At 33.0% G+C, this 25,057-nt stretch overlaps 2 protein-coding genes across 3 annotated transcripts; one reads left to right on the top strand and one right to left on the bottom strand.

Annotated features, from left to right (window-relative positions):
* Positions 1-6,388: 6,388 nt before the first annotated feature.
* On the top strand, positions 6,389-9,887 carry LOC106123930 (HEAT repeat-containing protein 3). The gene is made up of 8 exons (XM_013320346.1): positions 6,389-6,618; positions 6,736-6,987; positions 7,083-7,188; positions 7,276-7,797; positions 8,077-8,311; positions 8,635-8,902; positions 9,262-9,561; positions 9,701-9,887. Exons 1-8 carry the CDS (start codon positions 6,493-6,495, stop codon positions 9,809-9,811), a joined length of 1,920 nt encoding a protein of 639 aa, XP_013175800.1. The 5' UTR covers positions 6,389-6,492; the 3' UTR covers positions 9,812-9,887.
* Positions 9,888-10,054: 167 nt separating this feature from the next.
* Positions 10,055-23,850, bottom strand: LOC106124592 (uncharacterized). 2 transcript variants are annotated; one of them, XM_013321432.1, is made up of 5 exons: positions 23,325-23,850; positions 13,138-13,244; positions 11,875-12,037; positions 11,522-11,687; positions 10,055-11,420 (listed from the first exon to the last, which is right to left on the bottom strand). In XM_013321432.1, exons 1-5 carry the CDS (start codon positions 23,489-23,491, stop codon positions 10,593-10,595), a joined length of 1,431 nt encoding a protein of 476 aa, XP_013176886.1. In that variant the 5' UTR covers positions 23,492-23,850; the 3' UTR covers positions 10,055-10,592. The 2 variants fall into 2 exon arrangements, with proteins under 2 accessions (XP_013176886.1, XP_013176887.1); XM_013321433.1 differs by lacking the exon at positions 23,325-23,850 and adding an exon at positions 22,470-22,545.
* Positions 23,851-25,057: the final 1,207 nt, after the last annotated feature.

The raw sequence follows: 25,057 nt of genomic DNA, 5'->3' as shown, positions 1-25,057 counted from the left end.
TTTTGAGATCGTTAACCCTTATGCGGTATAGCAATTAGACCCGTCTATCAATATTCGTTGCATCAACGCTTGATTATTGGTATAAATATTGGACTTTTATCTCCGTTATTTTTAAAGTCCAGTTTGTGTTATTCGTAGGTCAACATTGCCAGTAGTGCTTGATAACAAATATTTATTCCTTAACGAGTTCCTATGCGGTGCTAAGTCTTGCAATATTTCTTGCATAATACGATTCATTGTGTTATCGAATATTAGAGGGCAGCCGCCAAATACGACTCGGTTTCACATTAACTGGCCAGTTAACGGCGAAGTTGCAGCGAGATACCGCCTTCCATATTCAAATTACAGGTTTGAATTGTAACCTAAAAGTATCGCCGCGGGAGAGTAGCGAGTAGCTTCGCCTCTGCGCTCCAATCTCCGGCGATGAGGCCGCTTTCTAGGAAATTTCTAAATTCCAACATAGCGCAATCGTGTGCGTATTTTTATTGCAAGTCATTTTCTTACAATTACCATAGATTTGCATTTGTGCAATAAAGATCGTAGTTTGTTTTGTTCAAGTTTAAAACTAAAAGAAATTATGCTTTTTAAAATGGAATCTTTAGTAAACTTACTTGACAATGATTAGTTCAATTAATACACATGTTTAACTCTATAGTTTATAACAAAAGATAGGTTTCTAAAAAGTAGTTAAAAACATTATTTCTTTATCCATCTAAAACGCAATTTTGGTTCACGTAATGTTCTAGAACTAATAACTAATTAATAAACGTAAATGTATTAGATGTGTTATTTCTTGTTAGTTATCAACTTTATAATTATGTTACTATACTGTAAGGTTATTTAGTTATAATGCAGGGTAAATTGAATGGTCGGGAGCAATTTAATGGCAATATCCGCAAGCAAATTGAAGGTTTCGTGGAGGCTTTCAGTCTGCAAACGACATCGAAAAATTGAATTCCCATTACTGGCTTTAGATGTATTTATGTACTCCACAGAGTTTTTGATTTATATTTAGTCAATACACAATACATAAGCTTTTATAATGCGTAACTCTAAGGGGTTAGTCAATATACAGGATGATTCTTAATGGACAAATCAAAAGATTTTAAATCTTTAAGAGAAATCACTTGTATAAATTCAAACTCAATTAACAATAATTTTTTTATTATTTTAATATTATGGTTATACTTATGTGTACCCACATACGGTATTATACCTTATGTAATAGTTTATTACTTATATCACACAAATAAAACAGTATTGATTTTAATATTTTCTATGTTATGTTAATGTGAGATAAAAAGCATCATACTGTATACAGTTCTTATTTCAAATATGACTAAAAATAAGTTATTTTAGTGTGTCGTATCTTGTTTGTTTAGTCGGAGCAACCCCCGGTGTTACACGGCTCGCAGCCGACGCCGACACTCGACTTAAGACTCCAATCTTTGTTTGTTTTGTTTTCTTTCTCTTGACAAGAGCGCCGCTTTCCTATCGCTCTTTATCTATCAACTTGTTTAAATAGACCTGGAATCATTGGCGTTGTGTAAATAAAGGAAGAAATATTATCAGCCCAGAGTACACTAGCCGGGAATTATCATAGGTATAATGTAAATACTGAAAAGAATTATAGGCTCTGTTTCAAAAGTATTACTCTGTGTTTACACTCACGATAAACTTGGCCGTAAAGTTTAATATCTTTAATTAGAAATGAATGCTTCATTTGTAGAAAATTAGACAATATTAGAATTACGATACACTTGTAGACTACCAATTTTATTTAAAGTTATGCCTGGTTTACATTATGCCAGTACAGTAGGGCAATTGACAATATTGTTACGAAAATACTTACAAAGAAATAACATTATAAAATTTCATACCTTTAGGCACCGCTATAATAATAAATGAGGTTGTTCTTTTGGCCCCTCCTAGAGCATTTCAATCTTTTAGCTTAGAGCCAGGAGACGGACATAAGATACTATTTATTCAATTTTTTTTTTCGATTTATGCCTTGAAGAGCTGCTTTTAATTTAACTTACTAATATTATAAATGCGAATGTTTAGATGGATAGATGGGTGTTTGAAGATATCTCTAGAACGGCTGAACGGATCTCGATTAAATTTGACATACGTATAGAAAATAGTCTGAAAGAACACATAGGCTACACTAATTAAGGTTTTTTATATATCCACGCGGACGGAGTCGCGGGCGACAGCTAGTTTCCAGTAAAAATCCCAAAATTAACGCCATGTGTGCGTAGATGTGTTTAACTTCAGATGTTTAGTTTCTAAGATAAAGTAACGGAAAGCGTAACAATGAACCACATAGATTAAAAGGTTTTGTTTGGGGGAAATGTTTGCCATCACCTTCCTTATGTAGGCGCCTCTGCGGCGGTGGCAGGCGGAAACATTCACCCTAAGGGTGATTGAATTTACTTAACCTAACTTTTCCATTAGCCCTCAGTAACAACTTTAAGTGGGATATTTGTTCCTTGAATACAAATTTCATCTACTTTGTTTTTGATACTGAAATTGATGTGTGGAAAAAATGCAGAATTTTTGAAAGTGAAACTAATTAAGATAAGTTTTAACAACTTATCATCTTGAGGGAATAAAAAAAAACAACTAAAGATCTGTATTATTTATTCAATGAAAATATATTAAAGAGTATACCGCCATTACACAGAACAGCTTCCATTCACTTATCTTCGATTTAATTGATTCGATTTTGGTATAAATTGAAAACGTGATTTCCAATTACGTAGGAGCTATAATGGAATGCGAATGAAAGCGGCGCAAAAACCCGAAGTCGATTTAAATACGAGCAGGGTTCGATTGTGTCGCGGAAGTGCGTCTGATGTAGATTCAATGCGAAATCAGAGCTCCCCCGGGCCTGGCTCGATATCCGATTTAATCTATCACAAATGAATGGTTTTGGAACTTAGAAAAAAAACAACGTTTTGTGTTGCTCAGTTGTGACAGCAGTGAGTTGAAAACGGTCGAGTTGGCATGAATCTGACAAAAATCCCATCCTGTAGGCAATTCAAGGGTTCGCTCAGTTTATTAGCGCCGGCGGGAACGCATATTCGCGTCCGGTCGTGCGCGTTGTAATCAATTCTGTCCAAATATTGATCGTTTTTTCCACTTCCTTTCTATTCAACGAAACGGAAAAGACGGATTTCTGTCGACATGCACGTAATCAATACTCTACGCACACCCCTTTTTATTACGTTATTAGTGAAGCTATATATGTGCATGCGACGAATACAATTCATCCTCAATAAAGCTACCATGGCTCCTTCATTATGGATAATATTTTTTTATTTAATCGATTCATAACTTGACTTGAAATATATGATATCTTGAGAATTTATTGATCGTGTTTTACGTTGAACTTGTTTATTAATAGGATTACTTGTAATTAATAGTTTATATTTCCCGTACAGAAAAGTACTAAAAAATGTGTGTCATTAAATTACTTATTAACGACCCTAAATGTGAGTAAATTGCAACCGATTTAATATGACTTGGTACTGTACAGTTAATCCACCTTTTATGTATTGCTACAGCTAACTACACTCTAATACCATAGGCTTATGTTAATTTAAAGTAGATAATCCAACAAGCTTCCTTACTGTGGAAATAGAATTTAAATCCGTTCAGTTGCTACAGAGTTTAACCAAAACAAACGTTAAAATTAAGCTTTTATAATATTAGCAGTATTATGAAAACATGTAAGTTATATATTACTAAACATTAATAACATAAATGAAATAAGATATTATTAGATAATAAAAACACGAGAAGTTTATTTCTCCGTAGTGTTTATGCGAGTCCAACTTTATGACAGCCATAAATATTCGGTGTCCTGGAATGCATGTGAAAACTCTTCTCGTGATGCTCATCAGGACGTATTTATTTTTGATGTTTGTAGAAGTTTAGATGACATAAATTACGAAATGTTAATAAGCACATTGGATTTTTACAAATTTAACTGCAATGTTTCTATAATATGCTTGGTGCATATTAGACATGCCTTCTCATAAATGTTTGTTTTCAAACAAAAACTACAATGAAACAAAAAGAAAAATCTTTATTTTAGCCATAAAATAGTGTCTAATATATTTTTTGTTATTAGGTTCCGAAAAGTACGTAACGCTAAAGTTCGGCGTATTGTCAAATATGAAACGAGGCGAATGATAATGGAATTTCTGGGAACAACCCTTGTTGTGGGGTTCGCCGCCAGGGGGTGTTCGCGGGGTGCGCGGTGTCTGGGGCGGGGGTGTCGGCAAGCGACTAGCGATCCCATCCATCACGCGGCGGGGGCGCAATTAGACGGAGTAGATGTAGATGTGCTGACACGCCGCCGCTCGCCGCCCGCCAGCCGCCAGCCGCGTCCATCTTGTAACTGACTTCGGCAAAAGTAATGGAAATGCTAATGCCAATGCATATTTAATGCGATTATTAATTAAGCCTAACAAGTTTTCAAACTTAATTAACAATAAAAAACATTTTGAAACTAACATTAAGGCGTTAATAAATTGAATCCATCGATTGTCATCATTGTTTATACTAAAGTTAAAAATTCTCACAAATCTTTTAGATATTATTAAGGTACATATAAGTGCAAGGCCGTAGATGGTATTTATAAGTATGATTACAAAAATGGCAGTGATCAGATTCAGAATCGTTGGTTGTCTGTTTCTAACTGCGTTTGAAAACTGGACCTTGTATGCATTCCAATGTAGAGTAGTCATTTTTGTTACGGACTCCATAATCATAATGCTTTGGTTATTATCCGACTTTTATCTATCCATTTTAACTTTTAATAGCGTCCATTTTAAAGTAGACTTGGCGCCGATACTTGTGGGTCGATTTTTAGAGTTTTAATTCACATAAAAATCGAACGAGAAGATAATGAAGGTCGGTGCGGCGTGATGAGGCGGCGAGGCGGTGAAGCGATGCGGATGGCAGCGCGGTAGCGGCCGCCGATTATCCGCCGATAACACACAAAAACAACGTTTTGATTTATGAAGAAAGCTGTAGAAGCAGCTACCGGGCGCCGCACAGGCGACTTGTGCACCCTAGTGATGTTCTACCCAGTTTTGTTATTTTGTGTCGATAATTTTTTTATTGGGTAACTGAGAACAATGTCTAATGTATCGCGATTTAAGCAACACCGGGTAGCAATTGTCATTAAATTGTGACTAAACTCATTATTTATGTAAGTTACTTTAGCATACCTAAATTAATTTCGTGTATGTTATTGTCACCGATTTAAGTATAAACCTCGCAAAAAGTATAAAAAAAAACATTATATATTTTGTTTTTTGGTTATAACACAAATAATTTTAAATTTATTTATTTTAGACATCGATAATGGCTAACTATGTGTTTTACCTTACACAACACTACAGGGCATGGGGAGTCGACAAGTCCGTCGTTCCGCGGCAAGATTTTGAAACATACGATTATGTAAATGAGGCGACCGGCTGAGTGTGCTCAAAGACGCCGCCTCAACATATAGCACCCAAGCCTTATTTGCCGTGGCCGACTTGCTCGTTAATATTTTGGATAGATTTATCTTTTTATTTTTAAAGATAAAAATTAAGACGATCTATAGAATGCAACTTTATGCTACACATAAAAGATAGGAATAAAAAATACGTCTTTTATAAAAAAACATAGCGTGTTTTTTACCCTCGGTAATTAATAAAAAATGTAGTAAACTTTAAACAATTGCAATAAATGTTTAAAAGGACCGTTTCAATAATCTCTTTGCACAGTATGTTCGGGAGATGTATTATCTAATAATTTTGCATTTATTCAAAGTAAGAAGGAGGTAGTGCTAGCTGCCAGTGCTTGAATAGAAAAACTAGAAGATTTCTGAACTCAGTTTAGGGTGATCCGCCATTTTTAAAATATACCCGGTCAAAAGAAAAAAAAATAGTACCTTAAAGGTTCTAATTTTGGTTCAACTCAGTAAAGACCTCGTGAGCATTTTTAAAACTTATCTAAATTAAATTATAACAACGCCATCTGCCATCATTTTTGCGTAAATCTGTAACAAACAAAGTTTTTCACTAAAGAACTTTAATTGTTCGTAAAGGAATATTCATTAAAAATCATTTGATCTAATAAAAGGAAATCTTTTAATTAGAAGTGATATAATACATGCACAATGTGTTTCAAAACCTATGCCTACGTAATGCATATTATTGCAAGAATTAGTATTACGTAATGGTTTATATTGTCGGGTCGGTCCATATTTAATGTAAAATAATTTAACTTTAGTAAAGTAGTTAAGTATTTCATGTAATCCTGTGGCTGAATACTCACAAATCATTTTGTTTAACTATCAAGAAAAAATGTACGCCATCAATTGTCAAAATCGTCACATTGAAAGCAAACGTCAATGATATAAAGTCACGTTGGTTTAAGGTTATTTCTCTTTTTTTATTATTTAAAAAAATATAATTTTCCGGTAACACAATGGGAAAAGTTAGGAAACGTAAGCCAAATAAAGCTCAAAATAATATAGTCGCAGATGTTTCCGATGAAGAACTGCCGGTGGATTCAAAGGAAAATGTGATACAAACAATATTGGACCAACTACAAGTAAGTTCTTACTATTTTCTGAATAATAAGTTATTATTCGACACATGCACATGATTTCTTTTTTCGTTCATGTGCTATTAGAATTTACTAAGAGATATAAATTACATTTTTTTACAGGCGGCAAATGTGGAAGAGAAATACTGCGGTTTGCAAACCTTTGCGTTTATTATTGAAAGTCCCGAAAATATAGAGCAGGCGATAGAACGAGGAGTAGTTAAAGCTGTAGCGCCTTTGTTATTGGATCCTGCTGGATCAGTCAGAAATGCTGCAGCAGGTTCATTGCGAAATCTTTCTGCAGTACAGCTAGAAGTATGTGATTCTTTGATGGAACAAGACATCATGACGCCTTTAATATGTTGGTTTGATAAGGTAATTTGATTCTTAATATGGTAACATATCCAGTTTTACCTTTTTGGTTTTTTAATAATTTAAATAATTTTAATTTATGTTGTTATTATTTACAGCATGCTGAAAATTGGACCCCGGATAATAATTCTAAGACAAAAATGGAGGATGTTGATACTTTCATTCAATGCATAAATCTTCTATTAAACCTGTGTGAGAGTTCAGGTAATTTTTGTAAATATATTATTTCTTTCTGTAAAACACTTAGTCACAAATTTTATAATGACAATTTTTTCTGTTTTAAAATTCCAGAATTGGCTGTAAAATATTTAGGACAATCAAGAGTTTTAAGTATCTTGCTTCCGAGGTATCTGGACATAGCTACATTCGGTTGTGACATTGTTTCTTCTGTGCTGCAATGTTTGTTTGTTGTTGTTGAAGATAATCCCGATGTTATGGAAAAAATAAAGTTAACATGTGAAAAACAATTGCAAGAGCTTATGAGTATAGAAGATACTGATCCATCAATATTGTTGATAAGGACTTTATCAGCTGGAGTAATAATTAACACTTGCGGTGGTAATATGGCCGTTTTACCAGTGAATGTTATAAATCTAATAGTTTCAATATTAGCCATGACATTATCAATTGATCATAGGTTAGTTTGTAATCAACTCTCTAGTATTGTGCCTTTAAATGATGGTAGTGGCAAGTTTGAGCCACCTAAAGGAAAAGATGCCCAGATGTTGGACAATCAATTGAAGTCAGCGTCGCAAATTTTGGATGCACAACAAAGGTCAATTGAGATTATAGCAAATATATGTTCCTGTGATGGTAAGTAAAGTCCTTTAGTTGAATGACTATTTTAACACTAGTACACTAATCTAAAACTTGTTCTTTTATAATAGAAGTAGCAGCGGCCTGCATTTCTGTTTGCATGAAATTAAGAAAAAAAACTTAATTAGTGGCATATGTGTTCTTTCAGACTATGTTTTATATCCAGATCCAATTAAACATTCTGGAGATACCTTCAAACATCCATCTAAACTTTCACATTTATAATATTAGTAAGATAGTAACCATACTTATTTCTAATTGCTTTTTCTTCAATAGATGCAAGTGATCAAATGGAAGGACCCGAATCATCAGATAGTGATGAAGTTGGAGATGATGAGGACAGCAATGGAGAAGGAGTAGTTCTTGCAGAAGATAAGCTGCCACCTGAGATTCTAGAAGCATTAATCTCATTGAATATATTTGAGAAAGTTTGGGCACGTACACAGTTACCTGCAGAAAATGTTATGTTAATATTAAAGGAATATGAAGGCTCAAAATTACTTCATAAAAAGTAAGTCTCTTTGGAAATTTTATTAAATTCTCTTATCTACTTTTAATATTTTTATCTTTTACTGCTGAAACTCTGTCTTTTGTATGTGTAGGATTGTACTGTTGTAATATGGGTGTTGAAATATGGAGAAGTGATTACTAAGCTTCATTAGTTGGAGAGGCACCTCAAGAAATGAAGAACTGTGTAGATTTTTAATTATACTTTGTTGATCCTTTACCTGAATATCCTTACCTGACCTAGTCATAAATATTTATATATACCGACCATTATATATATCTGTCCTAGTAGTAAAGAGTATTTTTATAACGAATGATTGTTTTCAGACTACATACATTACAAACACGAGCGCTGTTGTGTGTTAACAACATGTTGTCCAGTCTACCTATTGACAACTTGGGTGGTGTTAATGGTATTTACAAGATATGGATAGATGTTGGTAAACTGGTGTTCAAGGAGAGCTCAGAGAATCTTTATATACTGGAGTCTGCGACCGCTGTAATGAGAGCTGCCTTGGATAAAATAAAGTTCAGGGAAAATGGCAAATCTGGAGAATGTGATTTGTTTAGAGACTTGTCTTTATCAGATATTGAGGTAAAATGTTTGTTTTTTTTTTAAATTATTTTATTTAATTTCTTTGTTTATTTTGTGTTGTATCTATAAAATGTCATTTAAATTATTTAAACTTTCGTGAAACATTACCATAAACCAATATGTAAATAGCTAAAATAGTCGCATATATTTGTCCTGTGTCAGCACCCACTATTTTCAAACCCATCGGGGGCCCTTCATCATCATATCATTTAATTCACAAAATGTCATTTACTAATTTTTTTTTATTGTTAGGCTGTCATGTTCACCAGTTATAGACTTTTCTCAGTGCCTTTCACTTACACCTCTTATCTCTAATAGTACCACTTTTTACTTATTACCTATCCTTTACTTCCTTTCAGATGATGATAACAGGAATTAGAGATTGTCAGGTTCCAGAGATTAGATCAAATCTTATTCGTATGATTGGAATCTTAGCATTACTACTCGTAAACAAACTGAATGAAACAAGTTCAAACGTGATATGTGCTATTACGGACTTCATTCTTGAGCAGGCACATAAAGAGAATGAAGTGTGGGTGTTGGCGGAAGCTATTGACACATTAGTAGACCTTTATTCTGAAGATGAGACTGATGAATTAGCGGCTAAAGTTAAATTGGTTGAAAAGTTGTCCATACTAGCTCCTATACTAAAGAATAAGGTGGGTTTACACTCATACTTTTTTTTTAAAGTCAATTGCCTAAGAAGTCTATTCTTACCTAGACATGATAGATTAGTAAAATTTTTACTATAGATTTGTAATATAAAGTATGTTATATAATTTTTATTTATGTTTTTAGGCAAGACAACAAAGGAAACTTCCTAAGGAATATAAAGTTCTTGTATCCACTGCTACATCTAATTTACCACGATTTATTAAATACAAGAAGGGACGAGTTGCGAATTTATAAACAGTCAAGATGCAACGAGTAGCTACAAGTTATTTTTTTTTTAAACTTTAATATTAAATGTGTAATAAATCATACATATTTGTATTTATTAGTATAAGGATTTCTATTTTGTTTATGGTAAAATGTACCATATTTATTATTAAAAAATTAAAATATATTTTTAGTTTTATTTACAGCAACACAATTTGGAATAAGGAAAATTAAATTAAAAACTTTGTGAAGAATAAATATTTATTAAATAACAGGCATATAACAAAAAAATAGCAATCCCGATGTAAATATAACTCTTATAAATAAATAGGAATCTTGTACATTATGTAAAATATTTACCACTAAAAATAATGCCAAACTGTTTACTTAATTAATATGTAACTAAAAAATTTCTTTTAAATAAATAATTTGGACAATATCACATTATTCTTTATAAAAAAAAGTACTTTTATACTCTATGTGCAATATAAATAAATTCTCATGTACAAAAATAAAACATTAAATAAAAAATCTTTATGACTAAAATAAGATAAGAGGATTATATTATTTCTCGATTACCAAATATTTTCGTATTCAACAAAAAATGAAATGGTAACTAAATTATATAGTGTTGCCATATGTTATTGAAAAGTACTGGATTTAGACCCAAATTATTATCTGTACGAGCAGATACAAAATGTACAATATTGTCCTGGGTAGTCATAAATATGCCTGAGATCCAATCATATAAAATTACAAATGTAAACATTTATATAAAGCAGTTTAAAATTTTAAAGTAACAGCTTATATCTTACGTTTGAATATTTCCGTTAGCGGTTTGTGTATCGCCGTAGTGACTTCTTCGTGGCTTTGGTATTGGATTTGGTGATGAAACATCAGGTTTATCAAATTTCCTTCTTATATCAGAGACCGACAGACGCGCTCCTTGCAAATTAATGTCTTCTTCTTGTAAAGCCGAATTTAGTTTACTGATTTCTCTTTCAAGTTCTCTTGTGGCTTTATCAATTTCCATAAACTCATTTTCTGTACTCGAAATAGATTTATCGATGCTAAGCTTTCTTGGATCGTCGTAAAGTTTACAAACCACTTTCTGAGGTTCCTCATTGCTGTTCTCATCGATTTGACCTTTGTCTTCATTTAAATTTATATCGTAAGCCACGTACGATCCGTCGAGAGCATTAGTTAAACTTTTGCTCCGTTTATTGGATAGCGAATGGAAGTCTTCTAGGTTACCTCGCCGCAATCTGATATCGTCTTCGTTAACACTTGAATTTCTTCTATATTTATTTATATCAATTTTGGGAAATGAAACTTTGTTCAATATATCGTCCTCAGAATCGGAATTTTTTATTATGGTCATTTCATCATCTTTCCCGTTCAGTTGTTCGTTTGTAGCTTCGATTGTGTTTTCTGTTTCGTTGAGTTTTTCTGAAACTGTAGTTGTTGTTATCTCTTCGACTGTGGTAGGACTTGTCTCTATACTTCTGTTCTGAACATCTTCATCTTCGACTATTTTAAGTTCAATATTCAGATTGACATTTTCTATCTCGTCATCAACACTTTTGTTTTGTTCTTTTTGGTCGTCCATTTCAGTTATTCTTAACTCTGTTTGTTCCCCCTGTAACATCAAACAATCACAGTTAAAATACCTCATAATTTGAAATGCAATATCAATCAGATTGTAGATAGAAAACAAAAGGCCTAAAGAATAATTACTACCGTAACGTCAGGAGAAATGGCAGCAGTTGGCGGTGGTAGGGGCGCGCGCTTTTTCTTGCGACGTGAGGCGCGCACCGGCGGTACGGGGCACTCGTCAAAGGGGTTGGTGCTCTCCACGCTCAACCGCGAGCCCGTTATATCGCTGCGGGCCATACGCGGCGTTGTACTGAACAATTAAAACAACAATTAAAAAGAGATATTACAAGTCATCATACTAAAACGAAAACTATTCTTGCAATTTTTTTTAAAGGCCCAACATGATTGAACGTTTGTACAAAATATTTCTTTATTGAAAACGGAAAAGTTTTTAATTCTCAATCGACCTTATATGCATTATTGAGAAATGTGTGTACCTGATGGAGTTGACCTCATGCTGGCTGGGGCTGCGCAAGCGCTCCTGGAAACGTGAGCGCGGTAGTGGCGTCACCGACCCTCCATACACGTACCGGTCCGTGCGCTCCGGAGAGCCCACTGTGCTGCGAACGCCCGCACCACCGCCCGTTGATGCCAATGAGTCTGATTATAACAAAATCATACTTTTGCTTACTGAAGTTAGGGCTAACAAGATGTATTATCGGAGGATGGTTGCCGAGGTCACACAATAACAAAAAGAAACATGGATTTACATTCTTGATAAAATTGACTGACAAAATAACTTTGTTTCTTTAAAATTGAGAACATTAGTAAATCTCAAGTCACTTGACACTTGTGTGTGATACAGAATTTAGAAAGAGAATAAGTTTCTATACAATAATTCTAATTTAGAGTTTCCTAATGGCAAAAATTCTCAAGATACGGCGGATTGTTTTATTTATGTGTAATTCTTCTTTCTTATCACTCAAAGTTATGTAGTATTCGGTATTGATTTTCGTGTTTGAAATTTCTATTATGACTAAACAGTAACAGGCGTTCTCCAAATGACCTTCCTTCAGACTGAGCCGCCCAATTGATTTATTTAATCACTTTATCGACACAAATTGCAGACTAGAAAGTTCGTTTCTCGAAGATTAAATTTTGTGAAATAATCAGTAACGAGAATACGTTTTAGTATTTTTGAAGGAAAATATGTCAATGTTTGTAATAAGCGCGTTATTTTTAGTCGACTACCACCAAAACCACTGTATGATTTAAAATTTGAATTCAAACATATTTCCAAATACATTTATTTATACATATCACGCAACTATTTAATGGAAAATAGGTAGATATAATTATATTTGTTTGGTTTCATCTCGCGTCATCGGTTTACTTACTTCAATACATTATTCATTATGAATGTAGAACAATGATAATACTCAGTGGTAAACGGTAATTTTTTTCTACGTAATTTATGTAAAAGTCAATACCTATTTTTAATCTGTTAGTCCTCTTCTATTATATTAAAAAGTACCTAATGTCATCGCTTCTAGCTGTGTGTGTAGTTAATAACATCGCCACTTTTTTCTTCAATGATACAAAGAAAATTAACACGAATACATAAAGAATTCATGATTTATTATAAGGATTAAGTAGCTGTCCTTTAGACCTGAGTAAATTCATTAAGAAATTCCTTACATTCTTAGGTGTAGGATAAACTAATGGTGGTTTTAATATCAGATGAAAATGTTGATAATTACATTGCAAAGCCCGCCTGTAGACAACAGGACTGCTCTCTCCGTTCTGCTGACTCGGCTTAGTTTCTGATTTTTCTTTTTTTCCTTTCTTCATAAACGATCTTAATGACCTGAAAATAGAAATTTAATTTGTAATCAATTTCATAAATTAATAATGTACTTACAAAATATATAAGACGTATGAGACGAAAAAGATGATAAGAAACAATGCAAGCAGAAACGAAAAGCATACTTGGCTTATTATATGATTTCTAAACAGTCCATAAAGTTATATTATTTAATAAAGATTTATGTTTCCGGTTATTTTCCATAAACATTATTCTATTATTAAAATACAGTACGTCATTGTATGATTAAAATAAATTCCTTGTATCATTGCTTCCGGGTATAAAAATCGTTTAAATATTTTATATTTCGGTCGGTATAGGATGTTAGTGGGCGCAACTGAAGTAATGAAAGTGCACTTGATTCCATTTGAACGAGAGCAAACGACGCATGAGAAGTGACCAGTCATACCTTTACGATGTTATGCGTAGCTGTTTATATTACTGTTGCTGTTGAAAGTACAAAAACATTTTGACATCTCTACCAGGTGTTTTGGCGGTATAAAATCATAGATAGGTTCAAATGTATTGTGGTTAACGCTAGATTTTGTCAACTTCTCAAAGTTGGCAACTGAACGATCACGAACAGAACGTTACATTTATCCTTATGTCGTCTTTATTGTATAAAAAATAATAGTTAATTTAAACAAACATTCCGATAGCTGCAATATTGTTTAGGGTCAAAAGTCTATAATGCGAGATTGCATTAGTGTGAGTGGTCGGGTATAATTTTATTGTCTAGGTCTTAGGATAAGTCAACATTTGACCCGATCTTGAACCGTGTTATGTTTGCGCTTGACATAAATTCTAGATTGTGTTAATTTTATAGCGCGAAACGCTAAGCAAAATGATAAAGCTTAATAACTTTGCATATATTCTTAGCTTCTTAGAACATTGTTAATTCAAGAAACTTTGGTAAATATAGGAAAATAAGTCAACTTAAAAGATCTATTATTATGTAGGTCATTCGTTAAGATTTACAATATTTAACTTATTAGAGTTTTACAAAATCAGACAAATAAAATAAAATAACATTTAATCCTTCCAATATCAAAACACAATAAGCAAAAAACAGCACAAAAATAATTATAAAGAAATAACACATAAAACATAACATTAATAAGAAACAGAAAAAATTTATAAAGAGTGTTGCAATGCTGACCGGATAAAGTTTCACTCACTGCTGGGTGTTCCTCTCTGGACCACTCAGCGCTGACAAATGGATCAGCCGTTTACAGGATCAAAATGTATTTAGATTAATAGCAACATTGTAATACGTGTTTTCATTGATGACTGATTGTATAATTCAACACTTGGAACGATTCCAACTGTTTCGCGCGAAACTCTACCTAAATAAAGATATATGTGATAAAAATGCAAAACATAATTCAAATATATTTTTGTTTACTCTATATAGCAATATAAATAGTTAAGATAAATCCAAAAAACTTCGACTTTAATTTAATAACTATTGAAAGTTTTTAAATGCGTTCTGTATTTTTTTTGTGTTAGTGGAACGTCGGTGGCTGAGTGGTCAAGCACTTGACTTGCAATCTGCAGGTCCTGTACCAATGTGTTTTTCGATTTCCGATTTACATATATACATTTATCCGACGTTCTTACGGTGAAGGAAAACATCGTGATTTGCCTGCACATATCTGAGAAGAAATTCAAAGATATGTGTGAAGTCAACCAACCCGCACTGGGCCAGCGTGGTGACTATGGCCTAATCACCCTCAACTTAGGGTAGGCTCCGAGCCCCTCGGTGGGGACGTATAGTGAGCTGATGATGATGAATAGTTTTATTTAGAGTTAAAGGCTTAATTCCCTTACAAAAGATGTAGCACAAATTTTATTCAACCCGTATAAATTATATCAGAATATTAGAACATTTTCTGATCAATTAGATCGAATTATCAAAAAAGTTGCAACGGATCTGTAGAAGGAAATTCCTCATATTATCCTTCCCGTACGTCATGGGAACCGATACAGTTGGGCGAATTACATGAATGAATACAATGCCCTTAATTGTACTACAATTACATTTCATAAAGACTGAATGCTGAATTATATCTTGTTCAATATCAGTAATTGAAAGTTAATATTTTTAATATGTTGTGTTTCGAGATAATTTAATATTAAAATAAGAATAAGAAGAAGTCGGTTTGCCGAAAGAAAACTGAAACTTTAAAGTAATTGCTGATGCGTATTTTAGGTGTATTAAGCTTTATCAGGTGACCGATTGCTAGATTTACACTTTATATTATAAAAAACTCTAAAAAATGCACGTTATAAAATGGTAAAATGGATAAATAATTAGTTTCATAGAATATTAGAGATATCAATATTGGTCTCTATTTTTTCATAACTTTTACAGTTTTATTTCTAAGAGGAGTAGTTTAAGGATATTCACTAAAGAGGTCGCGACCTTCATTGTGTGCTCAGGTGGTGATAATGAATACACTAATGCAGTTCTAACTGAACAATCATGGCGTCTATGTACATGACCCACATTCAGTTCACATTCTTTTTATGAGCTCATTCATTACATATAACTTATCTTTTATGATATAGGTTGTAACAAAGATATTGGTATTGCATATAATTACTCAAAAAAGAAACAAGATAAAAACGATTCTAGATTTTTCCATCATAGAGTAGAAGTAGATTCAGTAGAAATCTGCCTTGAATTATGTCTGTTTTTTACTACACAAGACCTAATTAACTTTTTTTTATAACCTAAACTGATACTATATACTGATAAGAAGCAATAATCAAAGTGTATACAAGTATTTTATTATATGCATTCATTTGTAAACATAATATCTTTACATTTATGCACATAGGATAATATATAATACATTTACTTACTAGACTGAAACTATTTTTTTTTATATCTGTAGACATTATGTTAGGATGAAAAGGATTTCAAACGGGTTTATCAGCGTACCGATAGCTTGTACAAACTTACAGCGATATTGACCTTGTCCAAGTCGTTTTTATCAGGTGAGGATAATATTTATATTAGGTCGTATGAAAAGATATAAAATTGTTGATGTTTAATATGTGGGCGAGGTTAGAACAGATGTGCAGAACAGATTTCTGTAAGGATACGGTATATCTATAGTTATACTAATACTATAGTTCTGGTTAATTTCGCGTTTTTCAAATTATAATTAATCATTTGAAAATACAAAATGAAAATATCCGAAATTATGGTTTAAACTTTCTTCTTTTTATTGCACATTTATCCGCAACTCTACGTACCCATTTTTGCATATTTTTGTGCTTAATAGTGGTCATATTTAGACTTTATTTGTCTTCAATTTACAAAAATTACACGCCTTTATATTTTTTAATTGTCATTACTTAAAAAAAAACAGGTCATAATTAAAATTGATCACGTGTGTAATCCGTGTTATTAAAATGGTTAAAGTTTAAAAACAAAGGGCTTCAATCAAGGTATTTAGTTTCTAGGTTACGAACATTGCGTTTAGTATTCACAAATGTTTTGAAATATCGTCTATTGTGCAGCGCTTGTAAATTAGTATTTGTAGTAATGTATTTAATTTATACACCTGACAGGGTCTGAGTTTTATGATCGAACGGTCTCCACTCGCCTATTGTTTGCATCATCGGCTATTTAAGTCGAGTATACATTCAAACAAAGTTCTTGAACAAAATATTGTGCAAAGGCGAATTATATATTTTACCTTTCGTTATATAGATTTACGACACCTAGAATCATTCATGCTTCAAAAGATATCATCGAAATTGCAGTTACATTTTTTATATTAAATTTGTACATAAGATAATTTTCACCTTACCTACTAGTAATATTCAAGAACTTTGCCATCCTCTGGTATTAGTCACGTGGTCAACTAACGCTATCGACCGATCACAACCGTAGCGTTTGGACTTCAATTATTTATTACCATGTTTCAGATTAGTGTTCGCTTTGTACAGAAACATTCTGTCTGTTATTTTCAATCAATATGCGGTATACGATAATATATTTTGTAAATTTTAATAAGCAAAACAAATGGCTATTGTAGGAAGGAACACGATCAATGATGATTTTGCATGGAGGATGCTGCAGCTGAGTTGGCGGTAATATCGCGTTACATTTGCACACCGCCTAATTGACTGTAATAAATTGTAAAAGTATATCATGCAGCAGTGTGAAGGTTATTGCGCATTTTATATATAAGCTGTTGTAATTCAATCTCGATTAATTGAAGGAAAACTTTGATTAATGAATTCATTTAAGTGTAATATATTAAGAATATGATAAACGTCAAAGGGACATTTTTTTTTCATTTTATGCGGGTCTAACATTCACAACAACATTAACATTCTTGACTATTCTAACTAATCTCAAATAAAATGTTTACTAAGGAGGATACTTATCTTTGTGTGTGGCAGTAACTTTGTAAATCGTTGAGTATTTTAAACCCGGTACGAAGTAAACGTGGGCGATAAGCAGTTGCCTTTAAGTTAAATCTATAGTGTTGTGAATAAGACGGCAATCGGTTATTTTAAATAAGCTTAGGTGCCTGCACTGAAGTCAATTCTTTAATAACATTATGCGGTGAGACGGACAGGTCATTCACCTGACGATTCGCCGATAATGTACTGGTGGCGTGTCACTCAGACTGGCTGCAAATACTGCTGACCGGATAAAAAAGAAACATTTTTTTATTTAAACGGAAAAGGGTATTTGTTGTACGGCCAGTACTCACAATATGTTTCGTAAAATAATTCTCTGTTTTATAAGTTGGTGCTAAGATGACTCTACCAATACCGTGATTGATCTATTGCACCTACTGAATCCAGTGAATTAAATATTATTTTCTTTTTCCAGTTCTAGCTCCGATTTTATTACTTTAATAATTTCAAGAACAAAGTTGTTTCAATAACTTAATCAATATATTTGAGAAAAATGCGATGTTATATTAATCTCACATATTTCATAGCAAAAAAAAATAACCTAACAAAAATATGTAGTAATACAATATCTAATCGCATGCTGTGCTGAATTCTCCAGAAGTGTGTTCAAGTAGGTCAATGTATGACTGTATCATAGATATTTGCCAGCAACATCTTTTTTTGCAATATCTGTTTTTATCGATTAAATACAGCAATTTCGAATATACTATTTATACTGTTCATTGGCCAGAAAAACAAACAATTCATACGGTAAAGTTTAGGTAAACTATTATATCAGACTAATGACTCAATTAACATGATAAAAACGATAAGGTAAGATAAGTCATGTGAATTTTTTCACCAGAGTCAAGCTATTTTATTATATGTTTGGTTTAGCGAGAGAAAAAAAGGAAGAAAGTTGTGAGCATCAATTGTGCATATTAGAGACATTAACTACAATACATAAATAATACCAAAATTAGCAAAATACAATAAGGCGTATAGTTAGCTAGCTTTTGCACGCAACTCCGCCCCTGCGAAATTAAAAAAGTTTGTTATGTGTTCTACCATACAGTGTCATGCGTGCACAATAAATTTCATCTAGATCCATGCAGCTATTCTGGAGATACCTTCTAACAAACATCCATACATTTGTACAAACATTCTGTCTGTATATTTGTCCGCAAAGCAGCTTTAGTTCCGGGTGATCTACGGAACGGCTGACGGTTTTGACGGTATTGGGCAGGAAGGTAGCTGATGCACGCCGGCATATTAAGGATCTCTTTTTTTTAAATTCTGACGACATCACGGGTGACCGCCAGTATTATATATTATTTTATCATAAGCGAATGAAAGATACAATAGTTTGTAATGACGCAATACTCGATTGTGACATTCGGTTGTCAATTGACGCAATATTGGTTAGCAGGGACATGTGACAGCCTAGATTGGCTAGAGTTCGTCGGATTGCAGCAGTGTTAATCATGTCCTAGACTGCTATACCCAGAGTTAGGACTAGGTAGAGACTATGAGTGGGGTAGGTACGTAGGTAAAAATTGAAAAAATATAAAAACAAATCAGCACAGATAATTTAACTAATTCTACCTCAAATCAAGGAAATTATTTAGGCTACTTCTTTTCATGAAATTGTTCATAATTATTCCAGTATAATCGCATCAGAATTCCTTTGTAAACAATTTGTACACATTGTTAATGTGATCTGACATATTTATAATTGTGGTGAGTGAACATTATGTTCAATATTATGTTACGAGTGAATCCGTTGTTTGCACAAGGAAAGTAGGTAGTTTGGTCTCGTTACCTTGATAAGGAAATATTTAAATATCAACCACAATTTATAATAATATAATATAAAAATAATATATTACAACGTTATGTAGATGTTTAAGTTATTAAATAGAAATTGATTAAATATAAATTTTATAAATAAAAATTGGTCATATATCAAGATTGTCTGACAGCAGATGGACACTAGAAACTACAAGATAGAAAGGGCCAGCGGGGAAAAGGAAGGTTGGTAGACCAATAAAGCGGTGGACTGATGATATAACCGAAGTATCAGGGAAAGATTGGCTCAAGCTCAGCAAGAATAGAACAGGCTGGAAGAAGATGGAGGAGGCCTTTACCCAAAGAGGGATCCATATTTAATATTAAATATAATGGACTAACAGTACTAATAACTAAAATTAAGCGTAAAACTAACAATACTAACAAAATAAAATTATAAAAACTATGTAAATATGGAAATAAAAGGCTTATTATTATTATTATATATATATTATTATTATAAATAAATTTTTAGTCATAAAATTGTTCTTTAAACTCCGAAACAAGAGCGATGACTTTACAGATTTAACCACAAAAAATATATGTCTTAATAGTTTATCTGTATTCTCTTATTGATCTCAGCTATGATACTTGTTATTGATTCAAGATGACAAGCTAATTCTTTCATTACTGTGGAAAAAAAAACAAAATGAGGGTCAAGAACCGAATTTGGAGCAAAAGTTTTTTTTTACCGTGGGTTGGAGCTGTAGAAAACACCTGTGCAAAAATGTATTTTGCAAAGATACTGATTGGAATAACAACATGTTTTTACAAGTGTTTCGATCGTGCAAACAGAAAGAAAGTATTTAGAAACAAACAAGGGCAACCTAAATAAAAACTTTTGAACGCAGTGTGCAGCGCAAGAGTTCACGATTCTCATGTTTAAAGTTCGATCATGACATACTGAGATTATTTTTAAATGTTTTTAATTTAAATTATTAAACCAGAGTTCCAGCAATTACCTACTATGCATACGCATACGTCATTACTTTGTTTATGGCCAGTAGGACTGACTTCAACTCTATAAATAAACTGACGCTCACTCATTCCACGCGACAAGACCACAGGGTTTCGCACAGAATTTTGATAAGACTGTACATAATTTAATGACAAGAACAGATGTGTCAAATACGTCATATTTTAAAGAGTATATTTACACATCGAGAACCGTGATTAAACCGATTCCTTTATGTCAAACTATACCACAAAAGTCCTGTTACTCCAGAAGTTAAAAGTCATTGTTGTATGCTTACGTTCCTTAACTTTAGTTCTAGGAGAAAATCATATATTTGCGAAGAAATTAAAAGGTGTGGCAAGTCAACCAACCCTCACAAAGCCAGGGTGGTTTACTAAGGCCTAGTCACCCTTGCTTCAGGGTAGGCTCGAATTTTATGTGACGAAGAAGTGTGACTATAGATTTACTGAATGGCAAAATGTCGAGTAAAGTCCGCATAGTCAACCGGCGTGGTATTGGTATCGTGTTACTGGACAATTTACATGAACAACGCGAACTTAGAAATCGCTACAAAATTGTGCTAACTCGTCGAAATGCAACAATTTCTATTCACTATAAAGTATTATTACAATATTATAAAGCAATGTTTCATTAAATTATTTCACAATATACTGCCATAACAAAATAAATTTTATTTCTACCACGGTTAATTGCTGCAGTTAATTAAAAAATTAAGTAAAAGTGTCATATTAATTGAGTTGAAACTGAAAACTGAAATTATTTATTTGATTTTGTCAAAGGTTATTGTTTAATCGTGTTTACTTTGTCTTAGAAAACTATAGTCTACAAAAGTCAATATATTTTAAACAAAAAGAAAGCCACAAGTATTTTTCCACTGTCTGCTACAATTCACTTTAACCGTCAAATCGTAATAACTAACATATACACTCAAATTATCGATATAAACAAGTTTTGCAAGGGATTTTATGAGTCATTGCGATCTTTGCATCCCAGCAATTAAATGTTTGACACACACGTTGTACGGCGAGTGCCTTCATACGCAATAACATTGTCACAATGAATTGTATCACGTCTTGAGTGGCCAGTACTTTAATCACATGCGAAGTCATCGTGTTAACAATGCCTTTATAAAATAACGATTTTTTAAAGGAATATTCCGTAAAAAAACTTTCGGATGTTTGATTTTATGCCTACGCACCTATTTTAGTAATTTTTAAAATAAAGATGAAGCTGGTGATTAAGGATAAGGCATATAAGTCTTTTTATAAAGAAAATAACCGAAGTGTAATTTACTTTCGTAATTATTTCAATATAGAATTGAAGTAATGAAGTTTTGGTAGAGCACCTAATGGTAATTACTCTCTCAAAATCTATTTACTTAATTAAAACTGATATATAACCGTGATTTGCTACTGTTCAAATACCCAATTATCTCACACTTTTCAAGAAGAATAACAAAGTTTACATTACATTTAACAGGGTTTTACATTACTATTAAAAATTCAAGGAACCATTGAAATAAAATATAAGACTGCAATGAATCGTACGTACTCGATAACTTTGTAAACTTAAGGTCATTAACCTATTTATCGAATTGAGAATGTGACGAAACAATAATTAGTATTCAAAACCTGAATTCAAAATTTTCCAACAAAAAACACGATTGTTTGTGTTAAGGAAATAAATAAAATAACATATGAAAAACATTGTTAGGTCTCAATAGTAACCAAGAATGCCAGAATCGGAGGAACTAAATGACAGAAGTTTACTAACAATTAATCTTTACAAATGAAAGGATAGTGTATAAAGTAAATTTGGCGTCATTATAAAAATATTTAAACAATTATCTTATTCGCAGCGGTAGACAGTAAATATGGCTTTATCAAGCGAAATTATTATAAAGACGAAAGTATTAAATAATACACAAAACTATCTTAAAGTTTTAAATTTTTAAAACATTACGAATTTCAAATACTTACATTCACAAGACCTTGCTTAGACTTGAACACTTTGATGTCATTTTGTAAAAAGATATACAAGGAAAAAGACAAAATTGTATACAACTGCGATAAGATATTATCCTTAAAATATCTTTAGCTTATTCAAGTGCCTTTTTTATATGTTGTAGGTACTTTGATATGGTGGCAGGGTATGTCAGGTGCCAAATGGAATAAAACGCTACCCACAAGACGAGTCATCAGCGTGAGTGTGTTTATTTACATGAATTTATTTGTGTCAGTGTTCTTAAAAATTACCTGGTAAGTATATTTTTATTTTAATGCAGTGACTATGTAAATTTGTAAAGATAATTAATAATATTCATTCCATTAAAAGAATTAAAAAAGTTTGTTTATGGTGGGAGAAAATATCAAGTACTCAGTATAATCTTTAATAGGTATTGTATAGAGATACATGCTTGCTTTACATATTACAGTTAGTCTAATTATCTATGCTTTAATGGAGGAAATATTTCTATCATGCACAACCAATCACTAGCTCGCAGTATGCAATTAAACAACAGCGTTTGAGATAGTCGAATGACGCATGGGCTTCTGAACATTGACTATTAATAGCCGGATATTACGATCTTTCTATTTATTAGATGCCGTTGTATTAACATTGTACAATAAACAAAGAATACTTCATCAATGAACGCCTTCTCTGATCTTTATGACGTGCGGTCTGCGCGAGACCGCAGAATGTGCGGGGTTTGTTCCCGGATCGCCGTCCGACTTGCGCAAAATGATAACATTATACATCGTATCAAAACAATACAGCCAATCATACTGGTGTAACAAAAAAACTAAAGTATAGGTCATAGTATTTAAACTTACCAAGAATTTCTTATGTCCTTAAACGTGATGCTGTTTGATCGACTTAGTTTACGTCCGATCGTCCAGAAACGTATCTTGTTGTGGTTATCCTCCTCCCGAAAGGGGTTCAGATGCTCAGGATAGTCATAAATCGAGACTGTCTTCCGAGGTCCCGCCATCGTCGTCATAGTTGCGACTCCGAAGATTTTCCGATTGTAAAACTTTTACATAACAGGGGCACAGCGAAGCAGGCGTCGTCCACTTCGTTTTTTATCTGTTATCACTCTGGTAAATTATCACGAACTGATATAGTGTCGTTATCGCGGCGAGATAATAGCTCTGTTTGTTTTATTAGAAGTCGATTCAGCGTCAGAGCGCTCGGCGTGGCGGCGCGCGGCATACTAGCGTGGCGTGCCGTGGTGGCGGGCTCGCGGACTGGAGGCGGCTGCAATCGCCCCGCGGCACTGTCTTCACCCGCTACCGCGTCAGCGTGAGCGCAAGCGATCGCTTGCATTGTTGCATCTTGAGCAAATGTGTACTGCACCGGTAGATGTTTTATTGTCCTAATCATTCCGTTGCGCGTCGACGAGTTTATAATGACTGCTGCAATCATAATGTACCAAATGACCTTATTATCAGTAAAACTTATTGCCTTTACATTGTTAACCTTTCTATTCATTTTGTTTGGATTAAAGAAAATGACCAAAAAGAAAATGTTAATGCAATATCGTACGTCAGTTGTTTAATATGTACATAACGTCAGGTGACAAAGTACATATTACGTGTCACCCACCGAAAGGCGAAGGCCAAGTAAACCTAATAAAACATTTCAAGGTGCGACTTGAAATACTTAGTTAATAAGAGACTATAACATTTTTCAGTTAGTATTACGTAATTGCTTACTTTGTTATTGATTTTTCTGACTTACAAGATGATTCGTGTGGATTGAGAAGACTATACCGAGATTATAATAATCATTTATTCGACCTTGTGATAAAATACGTTTCCCGTAACGAAGGAAGTATTTAGTGACGACAGCTGCTCGTAGATTATGTCGTCTGGGATTATAAAAGTCTTTTATTGATCCATGATCGCACAATAAAAAGCTCGTTACCGTTGCATTGTTGACGCGCTCTATTTTAAAATGACATACAATCACAAGACGAACATGTTGCGTCTTCAAAACAGCTTTATGTCTACACTTTGTTAGAATGAATTTGTTTACTATTTAATATTATTTATACACCTGGAACATCGCAAGAAAATAGTCATAATTATCTACTTCTTTGAAATTATTTTCCATCAATCCATCTGTCGTTTATTCTTCGCAAGATAATAAGGTAGATGTATTGCTGTTGTATGTGTTCATTTAAGAAAAATGGAGTCTAATTTAGTTTGTTATTGACGTGTTATGTTTGATATCGATCCGGTGACCTGCGCCTGTACCGTAACACATTAATTTGGGTCGATTTTTTTCCTTTGAGTTAGATGAACGCGATTGGCTGACTGCCCACTGCAAAACGTAACACGAAACTCTTAGTCATCGTACTTTTACATTTTATTTTTCTTATAATGTCTAAAAAGGAAAATATTTATATCACAAAGACTTTGTATTAAAGTGGATTGTAACAAATTACGTTTTTTACCTCATTTGGTACACAATTTGCTTTATGTTTATTGTCGTTTGACTGAAGCGAGCATGCATTGTAGTACCAAGTAACGGAAAACATCAAAAAAGTTAAAAGACGTCAAAG

The sequence above is a fragment of the Papilio xuthus genome, unplaced genomic scaffold (assembly GCF_000836235.2).
Source record: "Papilio xuthus unplaced genomic scaffold, Pxut_1.1 DF825946.1, whole genome shotgun sequence".
Taxonomy (NCBI): domain Eukaryota; kingdom Metazoa; phylum Arthropoda; class Insecta; order Lepidoptera; family Papilionidae; genus Papilio; species Papilio xuthus.
Note: the sequence above shows the minus strand (reverse complement) of the source record. Positions and strands in the feature narration are given on the sequence as shown.

Excerpts from the sequence above, each read along its gene's own strand:
- LOC106124592 (XM_013321432.1), bottom strand. The coding sequence starts at position 23,491 with ATGACGACGATGGCGGGACCTCGGAAGACAGTCTCGATTTATGACTAT. Across the intron at positions 12,038-13,137 it reads CTACAGGCGGGCTTTGCAAT|ACTCATTGGCATCAACGGGC; the intron begins GTAATTATCAAC and ends TGTTATAATCAG. Across the intron at positions 11,421-11,521 it reads CCATTTCTCCTGACGTTACG|GGGGAACAAACAGAGTTAAG; the intron begins GTAGTAATTATT and ends TTGATGTTACAG.
- LOC106123930 (XM_013320346.1), top strand. The coding sequence starts at position 6,493 with ATGGGAAAAGTTAGGAAACGTAAGCCAAATAAAGCTCAAAATAATATA. Across the intron at positions 6,988-7,082 it reads TAATATGTTGGTTTGATAAG|CATGCTGAAAATTGGACCCC; the intron begins GTAATTTGATTC and ends TATTATTTACAG. Across the intron at positions 7,189-7,275 it reads AAACCTGTGTGAGAGTTCAG|AATTGGCTGTAAAATATTTA; the intron begins GTAATTTTTGTA and ends TTAAAATTCCAG.